The sequence below is a fragment of the Staurois parvus genome, unplaced genomic scaffold, assembly GCF_062004578.1.
Source record: "Staurois parvus isolate SC_StPar_1 unplaced genomic scaffold, SC_StPar_1.0 ptg000155l, whole genome shotgun sequence".
Taxonomy (NCBI): Eukaryota; Metazoa; Chordata; class Amphibia; order Anura; family Ranidae; genus Staurois; species Staurois parvus.
In genome coordinates this window covers 27,929,952-27,942,117 of record NW_028317951.1, presented here as the reverse complement: position 1 = coordinate 27,942,117, position 12,166 = coordinate 27,929,952, and the positions used below count along the sequence as shown (strand labels likewise).

At 38.1% G+C, this 12,166-nt stretch overlaps 1 protein-coding gene across 6 annotated transcripts in view; it reads right to left on the bottom strand.

Moving 5' to 3' along the window:
* ATP11B (ATPase phospholipid transporting 11B (putative)) overlaps positions 1 to 12,166 on the bottom strand; it is a 218,702-nt gene that overhangs the window by 12,104 nt on the left and 194,432 nt on the right. For 2 of the 6 annotated variants that reach the window (XM_089675575.1, XM_089675576.1), the window contains one exon: positions 5,578 to 5,700. The exons of the other annotated variants lie outside the window; for them this stretch is intronic. In XM_089675575.1, coding sequence (XP_089531701.1) covers positions 5,616 to 5,700 — 85 coding nt within the window. In that variant the 3' untranslated portion in view covers positions 5,578 to 5,615. The remainder of the gene's footprint in view (positions 1 to 5,577; positions 5,701 to 12,166) is intronic. 6 annotated transcript variants of the gene reach the window in all.

The following is a 12,166-nucleotide window of genomic DNA, read 5'->3' as shown; positions in this document are numbered from 1 at the left end:
AACTGTTGCGTTTTGCTGGCCCACAATAAAACTTAAGGTGGCCTGTACATGCTTCAATTTTAGTAAAAAAAAAAAAAAAAAAAAGCAAATCTTTCTTTCCAATCAATTTGGATCAGAAATGATCAAACTGAGTCAAATCGGTCAGGGCAGAAAATTATTGATTGTGTTACATTCATTCAAACATGAAGAAACACTGCTCAGGTGAGTGAAATGGCCAGTCCCAAAGCCTATCCCACTGACAGGTGCTGGCCCAGCTCGCCACCATGCTGAATTGTGAAGAAAGGGAAGGAAGGCCGCACTCCGCAAAGGGATAACGAAGATAAAATGTCTATTCCAGATGACAGTAAACAGGATACAGGGAAATGATAGATCGGTTTCACACGATTTCAGTGCTTCTTCATAACCAGAAGCTAATGGCAAAACCACCACCTAAAAGACAAACACGCATAGGTTGTCACAACCTTTTTGATGTCTATAGTATTATTATATGCAATATTTTTGATATGTAAAAATTTACACGTGCACTATCTTTTGTTTAGTATGTTTTTAAAGGTATATGATTTTTGTGATGCTTGTCAAGCAGGAGTTAATGGTGCTAATTTAGTTCCTCCCCTTGTCAGGTACATTTGCCTTTTAGGCCGTGGTTTTGCCATTACTGCCAGGTTATGAATAAGAACTGAGATTATGTGAAACCAGGCAACCATTTCCCTGTATCCTGTCATCTGGAATAAAGACATTTTATCTTCGGTATCCCTTTGCAGAGTGCAGCCATCCTTCCCTTTCTTAACCATTCAGAACGGTGTTGCATTGATGGTAGCACTGAAATGTTTAGTTTATCAATGCACTTGATCTGATTTATGAGTTTACTTGGTAAAAACAGATTAACTTGTATGTATCATATCAATCAAATCATCTGACAACTATAGATCCCTATCAAGTGCTTGCAGGGTCTTTAAAGGAATTAAATATCGGAAAATGTGCACGTATGGCAGAAAGATACTGCATATGTTTGTTTTTTTTTACTTAATTTGCTTAAACATGTTACAAGTATGTGTTTTCCTATGCTGATATCCAAGATATGTGTTCTCCACTCAGGAATCATGTATACAAAAAAAAAGTAGCATGTACCTTACTGTGGAAAAAAATTCACTTGCCTGACAGAAAATACGTATGGCCCCCATGATTAATCTTCAGCAACTGTATGTGTAGCGATAGCTACATATACTGTAGCAAAGAAGTGTAGCATGTAGTAGCAATAAGGTTAATGATCCCACAATGCTCCAAATAAGAGCTTGGCTGCTTTGCAGAATGGAGAGATAAGCATTTTACTGGCATTATGTCCTATTCGTATGCTCTGCACTATGCAGCTGTACAAGCATTCCCATGGAATTATTCCCACTGACTACTATATTTGAATGATGAGGCAAACAGCCACCCAGTGAGGAATTTCACATATTTGATTTTCATCTGGAAAAAAAATTGATGCACAAAAAAGCTTTCATCTGAGCCCATCTTTAAAGTAAACCATCTTAAGTGTAGAGGTGAGCAATGGTAAGCTCTTCTGAAGTTGTTGGTTGCCTGCGTGTCATGCAGATGCTTTTGCTTCAATACTACAGTTACTGAATGGAACAAGTATATGGATAAAGACTTCTGACAATCTGCACACTTTTCTGATCTACATTGGCTTAGTGGCAACGTATTGAAGATAAAGGAGCAGTATCACTAGGCAGCAAGCATTTAAAAGAGAGGTCAATAGTGGCAGCCTTCATACTTCCTTCAATAGGTTTATGTTAAGGCTGACAGTACATGGATATGCCATGTATTTGTTTAGGACACTCCATTAAGAAGCAAAGGAGCAGAATGCTACACAAAACTCTTTTGCAGATATCCCCTTCATCCAGGATCCAGGTGTAATTTCTGCCTTGTGACCAATACCTCTCAATGCAGTCCTATTCTTCTGTCCATCTTTCCTTTTCTCACTATGGGAGTATGAAAGGGAATGGGGGACAGATCCTATTACTCTATGTGCACATGGCCTAAATGTTCAGGCTTTTTAAGCTTCCAGTTTAGGGTACATGTAGTTTAAACATATAGTGTCCACCATGGGGAGAAAAAAAAGTACAGTAGTAGTGTAGTTTCAATATGCAATGGTTGTATTAATGTCCAATCTGCAATTAAGGTAAATGTATATGGGCATGTCTGAAAAGCATTTTTTTAAGACTTTAGAGCACAATATCCAAAATGTGAACTGCAGCATAAGGAGCATTGCACACTGTACTTGCACTATTTGTTGCTTTTGCTAGGTCAGTGTGAATGTAACATGAATTCACTGTAAACACATTTTAAATGCAATGAAAGCTGCCCGCACACACAAGCCCTAAGTGTTTGAGGACCAGACTTTGGAGACACTGCATTAGAGACAGCAAAACCATTTACTGTCAAAGTCAAGGTTATCTGAAATGAAATTCTCAAGTATAAACCAATAGGATCTGATAAAACAGCTGACTAAAGAGTTTTTTCTTTGAGAGCATCAATGACCTCAAAGTGCCAGTATATATTTAGACATGGTTCTCATGCAGTGAGTGGTACATGCACCCCAGGGGGTACTTCTGCTTCTTACTTTGTTCATCATTACAGTTCAGAGTTTTAGCAAAGTGTTTTGTACTTTAATAAAGCCAAGGTACAATCTACTAAAAGTAATGGCATATTAGATGCATTTGTTTATATACTGCATCTTTGTAACTAGTCCTTTGTCAGATATGTAGATTTTAAAAAACAAATGTAGAAAGCATCAGCGCAAAGCACTGAAAGGGCCTCACAGACTACACTGATATCAGTGATACAAATAGTAAAATATCTGATAAATGCACTTTAAAGGTGTATTGCAAACATACAAAACATATGTAGCACTTGCCTGGCAAGTGTGTGAGCCAGCAAAAATATTTCTATAGGGAAACAAAATTTTTAACTAGATTTGGTCTTCTAAACCACAGGTACAGGACCAGTGTTTCGGGGGGGGAGGGAAAAAAAAAAAAAAAAAGACATGCCTATTTAAATCTTTGCAAACTAATGAGCAATTCCATGAGTCTCAATCATGAAGACATCACATAACAGGAGTGGGCATCTACCAATATATTTATAATTCATTTACAGAGCCACTATCATCTCCTGCGTTGCATAATGTCTCATAATCAGACCACCATAATCCATTAGGCACACCATACATGTGCCTAGAGGTCCTGTATAGCTATTGCCTACACATTTTTTTTCCAGCATCTGTACAAATACAGTCATCTCAAGCTTACATGAGGCATGCTTAATCTTTCTGCTTAGACCTAGCCTACAGAGTGTGCTTGCTATACTTTTATGAGACTTAGATTCATAGCAGAAATACTATTGACTGGCTCACTTAGGACCTGCTACGGTATAAGTGCAAAGTTAGTGACCCCTCTAATGCAGGTCACATGCCCAGTGTGTTTGCACTGGATTGCAGGGTAAAAAAAATGCCATGTAGTCCAGTTGCACAGAACTGCATGTGAACTGCACAGCAGTTCAAAATGTGATTATGTTAAAGGGGGGCGATTCTTTTCTATACCCACTGTATTAATGAACTATAGAAACTGGTAAATAGCTTATTACCATGCATAATTATGACTGAATGCTGTGTATTCCACCATTATTCCTACAGTACTTCCTAAAATGATTACTTTATATAGGATACAAAGGCATGCTGTCACAGAAGCCATCACTCATCTGGCAGCCTCCAGTGGCTGTTATTTTCTTGGTTATCGTCTTTTTACTATGGCTGGAAGGTGGGTGACAGTCTATGGCAGTGGTGTCAAATTGGAGGCCCTCCAGCTGCTGCAAAACTAGAAGTCCCAACATGCCTCTACCTTTGGGAGTCATGCTTGTAACTGTCAATCTTGAAATGCCTCATGGGACTTGTAGTTTGGCAACAGCTGGAGGTTCGCCAGTTTGACACATGTGGTCTATGGCTTTGTTGACACATGGGGGGGCCTCTGTACTGGTGTCTCCTGGCAGTCAGTAGCAAAGTAAAAATCATAAACATAAAAAACTTGTAAATGGCAAAGTGCTCTTAAATCAAATGCTTTTGAAAAGAAATCCTTAACACTTGTTTTTGCAGGTCTGCTATGGTCGACCATTTTTTTTCTTCAGATCTTCTATATTTTAAATTTACACAAGTTCCAAAGGCTCAAATGTCTGCTCGTTTTGGAAAAGGTTTCAGAAGTCTCCCACTCTTCAACTAGAAACATTTCCAGCATGCTTGAATGTACTTTCTCCACCCTAAGCAACAGAATTTCATCACGCAGAAACGCTTATTCTCCAATTTCTCAAACTTTTAACTACGAAGGAACCCATGAGTTGTATATCCATGAAGAACCCAGCAAGTTGTATATACAGGTATAATAATAAAGACTATGGTGTACCAAGACTTGACATGGTCACATTTTATAAACACTCCATTGCTCTATAGAAGAAAATTATTTTCAGTAATAATTAAATATGAATAAAATAAAGGAAGACAGAAAAAACTGTAGTACTCCCTTCCACTAGAAGTCAGCGAGAGAGAGAGAGAGAGAGAGAGAGAGAGAGACCCACTGACTTTGGTGATCAATATAGTGCTCCCATACATTTGTGTTCATCCTTAAAAAATTCAACCTTACAGACAGCTAAAAAGATAAATTTGTGTCAAAGGTTATCAGAAGGAGGAGAGACTGGTCACACACCACTAACCCAGCCAGGCCCCAGAACTATGCAGGCACTGTCAGACAAGAGGTAAATTTTCCATTGCTCAATACTGAAAGACCCTCTACCCTCCTCTTGAGGAACCCTAGTGTTCCACAAAACCCTGGTTGAGAATAGTTGCTTTAATTGCCTATTTCTGTTAGTTGATATAAATACTATAGACATTAAATCAAGCCAGAACTGGTTAGCTCCACACACAATTGTGAGCATATGCTGAGAATGTTTTTATTTGTTGGTATTTTGGCTGTCTGCTGAGGTATAAAGAAGTGATATTTAACACATTAAATCCCAACTGCACATAGTGATTTAACAGGGATGGACAAATTCTAGCCATTAAACAGCACTCTAAAAAAAAAAATACAAAAAAACCCCCACATTAGGTAGTACTCTCCTTGAATCTCTTCCATTGATGTCAATGGAAGCACATTTTTTGGCCCCAAACATGGCCTGTTGGCTTCTATACTTGAATGGACAGTTCATGACGTTTTAATTCATTTGTCCACCCCCGTTATTTCAAGATATAAAAAGATAAGAAAGGTGCACAAAATGTTGTTTTTACTAGCATTATTGAGGTGTCAAAGACTATGGAAAAAATAGCGTTAGTTGACATGCTGTCTTTTCTAGATGTGAAAGCACATAATGTGGGTTAAGTCACACGTCCACTAATGGATGAATTCACAAACACTTATATGTTTTCTAAAGTGATAACATGTGTGGCATAAACACGGTTCTTTAATGACGAATACATGCCACCATTTCATGGGCAGTACCACAAGTGACTACACATCACATTGCAGTTTAGCGTACTACCTAGTCTGCTCAAGTGCTCTGCTGGTTTGAGGCATCTGCTAGCAATTGCCTATTGTCCGACCCTCTGTGCTCGCTTTCAGTAAAGTCAAATGCTGAGCTGACTGAACCCTTATCCTCTTCCATCTAGAGGGATAGAAAAGTAATACAGCTAGTAAAAGAACAGCCATTACACGGAATTGTTGAAAAAATTGATATCACCTACATATCTATTCACATACAGATATAAATCTTTCCTTAAAGGCAAGCTGAAGTATGTTGACTTGTTTTCCATATTTGTATTTCCCAAACCTGCCCTAATGCTTTGTGGGTATCCACAAAGATAGCCAAACCACAATTCTCATATTAGGAATTCATCCAATGGACCACAGGTAATTACATTTAAAATGTAGTGTTGGTGGGATGTGAGAGCAGGTTTGAGAAACACGGATTTAAGGTAAGAGAATGTACTTGCAGGAGGAATTACTGTGTGGTCTCTGCATTGTAACAGCAGAAGATCTCTGTGAAAACACATGCTTAGTATAAATATGTGCTGTGGATTTAAAGCTAGTTGAGGCACCTTTGTGGTGCACTGTACTCCAACAGCTTACATGTATACGAAGCCTGCAGTTATCCGATGTGGTCACCATGCAGTAAACACCTCTAAAGGAGGCTGCACACATCCACACGTATACTCACAATGGTACCAGGGCTTCATAGAGCCATTTTCTTAAGAAAATAAAAACACTTACTACTTTAAAACACTGGGAGACATCCACTTTAAAAAAAAAAAATTTCAAAAGGTGGTAAAGTTCCACACAGCATGTTTCCTAGCGTTTTCTTAGCTTTAAAACGGTAGTATGACATCCAAATATTTCTCAAGAAAAACCTTCAGGGGAGGAAAAAAAAACATGCCTACCTGCATAGAGGCCGTTTTTTTTTTTTTAAATATGCTTCTAAAGCATGAAAAATTGATAATGCATTTTTCATGTCACAGATGAAACTGTAGGCAGAAGACCTGCAACACCTTTCCATTAAAGAAAGGCTGTTTCATGGACGACACCTGGAGTGATCAATTCATGACAAACCAGTATGCTTAGTCAAAAAGGCAGTCCAAAGAGTGCAGTGCCCCAAGCAACCAATCAGAAATAATCTCTTAATAAACCTTCTACTCTCTTTGTATGTTCTCTCTGCTCTTTGCAGTGCCATTTTGAGTAAGTCCTACTTGTAGATATTGAGTGTGATCATGGAGGTGCATGCTCAATATTATCCATAACACAAAGTGCTGTAACTGAATTCGGAGGAACATTTACTAACAGTTTCTGTAGATTTTTGGAACTAGTTCATAATTACGATTTAATTATCAAAAGCTGAAAGTGCAAGAGGGTAGAGGCCCTTTAAACATAAGATATGTTTGTGCTTTGCATTTTCAGAGTCTGACAACAAATTTTCAAAGCCCACTTGAACCTTATGTATTTATTACAGTAATGCAGTCAGATACATATACAGTAATATACTTTTTCTACATACTATATAGAGGCAAGGGTTAAAAGAATGCAGGAGAGTTGGACTGCAGCTTGTACAGAACACAGCACCCTGGGTTTCCAGTGGTGCCACACTCCCTCTGCACAATACTCCAATCAACAGCAGTCACACACCCTAAGCAGTGCTGCTCACTGAAGCAATGCGCAAGGGGTGTCACACCACTAGAAACCCACATCCCTGCAATATGTGTAAGTAATGAAAAAACAAAAAGACAAGCATCTTTATTATTGCATATGCAGCCTGAACACATTACAGCAACACATATGGAAGTTTCAATATGGTTTTAAGAAATAATAATGTATAAACTATGCAGTATGTGCTTTTTTTCTTCCACCAATACTCTGTCATATGTTATAGGTGCTGTCACACAGATAGAGGGCAGAAAGGGATTGTCATTTTTTGCTCATCTATTTTCCATTTATTTCATTAATATTTTTTCCTTTATATTACTTTTAACATGGAGTGAACAAACATTCAGAAGTTTGCCAGTCGAATGTACAATCCAGCATATACAGTATAAGATGCTTTTACAAAGCATTTTCAAAAGTTTTACTAGGATTCCAGCAGCTGATTCCTGAAGCCATTAACTCTTTTTTCATAACCAGGGGTCATTGATGGCTGGATGCTGATAATTAACAGTCTAAATATGGGTCAGTAAACTTGACCATAAACATAAGACTAGTTTGCATAACTAAATTTTATATATGTTTAATGACATAAGGCTTTTATTTTGAACAATTAAAAAAAATCTATTTTCCAGTGCATTTTTTTAATACAGTTATTGTATCTGACCAGTATAGTTCCAGAACACTGTCAGCCTGCCATGGCATCTGCAGGCTGATTTTGTCAAATAAGCCCCTAGGCTGCATGTGGTAACTATGTCATAGCTGGCAGGAAGGGACCAAAGATGTCAGTAACTGACAGGATTAAGAGCCACCAGTTGTGTTATGTTTTGGTTTGAGACTTTCAGAGGGAAAAGGTTTGTTAAGGGATAATTAAACCCAAACACAAAAATATCTATTGTATTTTGCAGATTGCCAGGTCTTCGTTGTGGTGGCTGTGTGTGTTTTCATTTTTTCAGGCCAAGATCATGTTCAGCAAGTACAGAATATATATGTTGATCATATCAGAATGAGTCTTTGTCACTTTACACGAGCTGAACTGGAACCATAAAAACAAGGTTATCTTTCTTCGGTAAACTACTAACCTCATCAGCCTCAATGTAATAGAGCAAAGGCTACCCCTATAGATACAGTGGACAGGTGACTGTAGCCAGGAAATGTGAATGCGATACATGCAGAATTATCAGCTAAAATAAAAGAAATAAAGCCTGATGGACTGGTAAGCTGCAAAATATTACATTTTGTTTTTGTTTAGATATGCTTTAAAACTGAACTCCAGTCATACCTTGAGTTTTGCACAGGTGTACAAAATTCTCTCCTGTACTAAAACATGCTTACTCCATTTTCCCTGCAGATTCCAAGCTTTCCACAGAATGCAATAGAAACAGCTGTAAGTCAGATACAGTCCATTTCATTTCCTGGCTGGAGAATATCCATCATCCAAGCCTTTCCTCCCCAGCCTTACTATCCATGGCCTGCTTCTTTTAATTATTGGATTTCAGTTCTTTCAATTAGGAAGGCTCAATAATACATGTGGGCAATACATGTAATACATGTGGACATGCACATGCAGCCTGCCTTAGAACGCCCACTCCAGAATGATATCAACACATTAAGGCATTTTGATATTTGCATAATGCCTTCTAGAAGCCAAGTCTACTGTTTGCATCAGAACTGAGGGCTCTTGAGAGGAGTGCTGAGGCAGGGTGCTGTGATATTTTCAGGAAACTATGTAACAACAATGATCTGCCTGTATAGCACAGAGATCATGTGATGTCACTAGATCTATAATAAAAGGTATGTAGTGAAAGTGGAAAGGTTTTTTTTTTTAAATGTCATTAGAAAGTTGAGTTGGGAAGGGGGGGGGGGGGGGCAAGGAAGGGAAAACAAAAGGATAAACCATGAACCATGCTGATATGCTGTTAGCAGCATAACATTAAAACCACCATTACCATTGTGAATGGTGTTGACATCCCCAACAGGGTGTTGAAGATCTATTTAAAAGGGTTGGTTTACAACAGGAACTGTACAGGAACTGAAGCTTGCTGTAAACATTGCAAATTCTTCATAAAAGTGTGCCCTTATAAAATTGAAGCCTGCGTGTACAAGATCTGAAGGAGCAATTACAAAATTATAAAACATTCAGAAAAACAGGCACCATTTCAGAGGCACCGATTACCTGGCTTTTGACATATATTGTGTGTCTCGTTAATAGGTTATATGAAATTGGATACACTGTCCTTCTAACCCTAAACAGTTATTTTGACGTTTGGTCAATTCTGAAGAGTTAAATCACCAAACACATTTTTGACATCTCTTGAAGACCCCAGTGGTGAAATCTATGCTTTTGAATTCTGGTGCACAACCACTGCAACCTTTTTGAAGGTTTTTATTTTACATTATGTAAAATGAGCAAAAGCAATAAAACTGCAAGGTGGTGGGAAGAGTCGGTAACACCGACTAAAAGATCTCGAGAGTCATGAGTGATATAAAAAGTCAATATGTGTTTTAATCCATCAGATTCTACGAACAAATTAAGTCTTTTGAGCGGAATGAAAATTTAAATAATTCAGCCATCACATGAATGGACAATAATAAAGACTACATGCACAAAGTTGTACATGTTTTTGATCTCTAATCATTTCAAAACCAGCAGGTCCATCCCAGAATATAGGTTTCACAAAGCCAAGTTGTAGATATTTAATAATTATATACTTTCCAATATCAAAAGCATGTTTAAATGAAAAAAGGTTAACAGCCAGGTAACCAATGTGAATTAAAATAAATTTAGAATGTTAGAAAACCTTATTTTTTTTTTTGTTAGTGGCAGCCTACGATCTTGCTCTTGAACTGGATTGACAGACTCTTGAATTCTGCATTTATTTGTCCACTCCTGATATACTTCTACTTTACGATATTCACTCATGTAACCCCATTCTAAAGGTCAGACATTACTAAGCTGCTCTGGAACACAATCTAAAAGTAACCACACTCTGACATCAAGAAGGGAAATTATTTAGACACAAAGCTACCTCCCTTGTTTTATTTGACTTTTAAGCGCTAGGCTGCGAGTTAAAGCCTGTCTCAAAAGAGTTTGCTAATTTTCCAGATGGATACATGTTGTCATTTTGATTTACTAAGAGCCATACAAATGACTATGATCAAAAACTTACTATGTCCCCAACCAAAGTGTACAGCAAAAAAAAAAAAAAAAAAAAAAAAAAAAGAGAAGCACAAAAACAAAGGAACAACTCTTCTCTCATCTAATTTTTTACAGTGGCTTTTTGCTATAGGCAATTCCATTTACATGGGCAGCTAGGCATCCTTCTTGTAGTGATAAAATTGGTATTTAGAAGTACAATAGCAACAACTTTTCATTTTTTTGGAGAGAGTGGGGAAGGGTTTGCAAGCCTGACAAATTTTTGTCTGTCTTCACAGTCGCGACTCACCATCTCTATTTGTTCTAATAACCAGGAATTTTGAGCTGTGACTTAAGCAACAATAGAGGGGAAGATTTTCAATAGGGACACTTCACATCCTGAATTTCCAGCTTTAGGTATACTTTAAGTATTAGCTTTTGTTATTCATACTACAGCTTGGAGTTAAAAGAAAAAAAAAAAAAAATCACAATCAACTTTCTATACTGTGGTTTTCAAAACTGCAGATCAGATCCATCCCTATGTAAATCTCTTAAAAGACAAGTTCACCTTTTGAAAAAAATAAATAAATGCAAATTTCTGTGCACGCATTTATTTTTTTCTAAGGGGCCTGCAGCATTGTACCCATGAACAGCAGATTGCAGGTGCAATCTCAGACTCTCTGCATAGCTGCCTGCCTGTACAGGTAGGCAGTTACCTGAGAGCAGGAAGACTAGGAGAGCACTCACCATCACCGCTGCAGTTCTCTCTCCCTGTGATTGGTAACCTATACTGAACCATTTGGATTTTAAACACTTTGTGTCCTATCTCTAATTGCATAAAAACAAAGATTCCTGGCTGTTTTCAACAGGTACAGTGGTTTTCAAGTTAAAACCTTTTTTCCTCCTTAATGCATTCCCTGGATTAAGGTAAAAAACTTCCCACCACTTGACCCCCCCATCTATCCTTAAGCACTTTCCCAACTCCTCCACCGATCCAGTGTTGTCCCATATGCAGTTCTGCTCTCTTCTCTTCATACAGAGTACAATAATTATTTGATCCCCTGCAGATTTTGTAAGTTTGCCCACTTGCAAAGAAATGAAGGGTCTATAATTTTAACATAGGTGTATTTTAAATGATAGAGACAGACTATCAAACAAAAATGCAGAAACAACTCGTGATACAAATGTTATAAAATGAGCTGCAATTCAGTGAGTAAAATAAGTATTTAATCCCCTACCAACCAACAATAAGTCTGGTTCCCACAGACTGGCAATGTGCTCATGTGGTACACAGATTAGTCCTGTCAATTTCAGAAGGTGCTTCTAATGACAACTCGTTCTGTGTATAAAAGACACCTATTCACAGAATCTCTTTCTTCTATTCAAACCTTACCACCATGGGCAAGACCAAAGAGCTGTCAAAGGGACATCAGGGACAAGACTGTAGACCTTCACAAGGCTGGAATGGGCTACAAGACCATCAGCAAGAAGCTTGGTGAGAATGAGACAACTGTTGGAGCGATTATTCGCAAATGGAAGAAATACAAAATAAACATCAATTGGCCTCGATCTGCAGCTCCATGCAAGATTTCGCCTTATGGGGTAAGGATGATCATGAGAAAAGTGAGGGATCAGCCTAGAACTACGGGAGCTTGTGAATGATCTCAAGGCAGTTGGGACCACAGTCACCAAACAAACCATTGGTAACACAAACGTCGCCATGGATGAAATCCGACAGCACCCGCAAGGTCCCCCTCCTCAAGAAGGCACATGTATAGGCCTGTCTGAAGTTTGCCAAAGAACAACT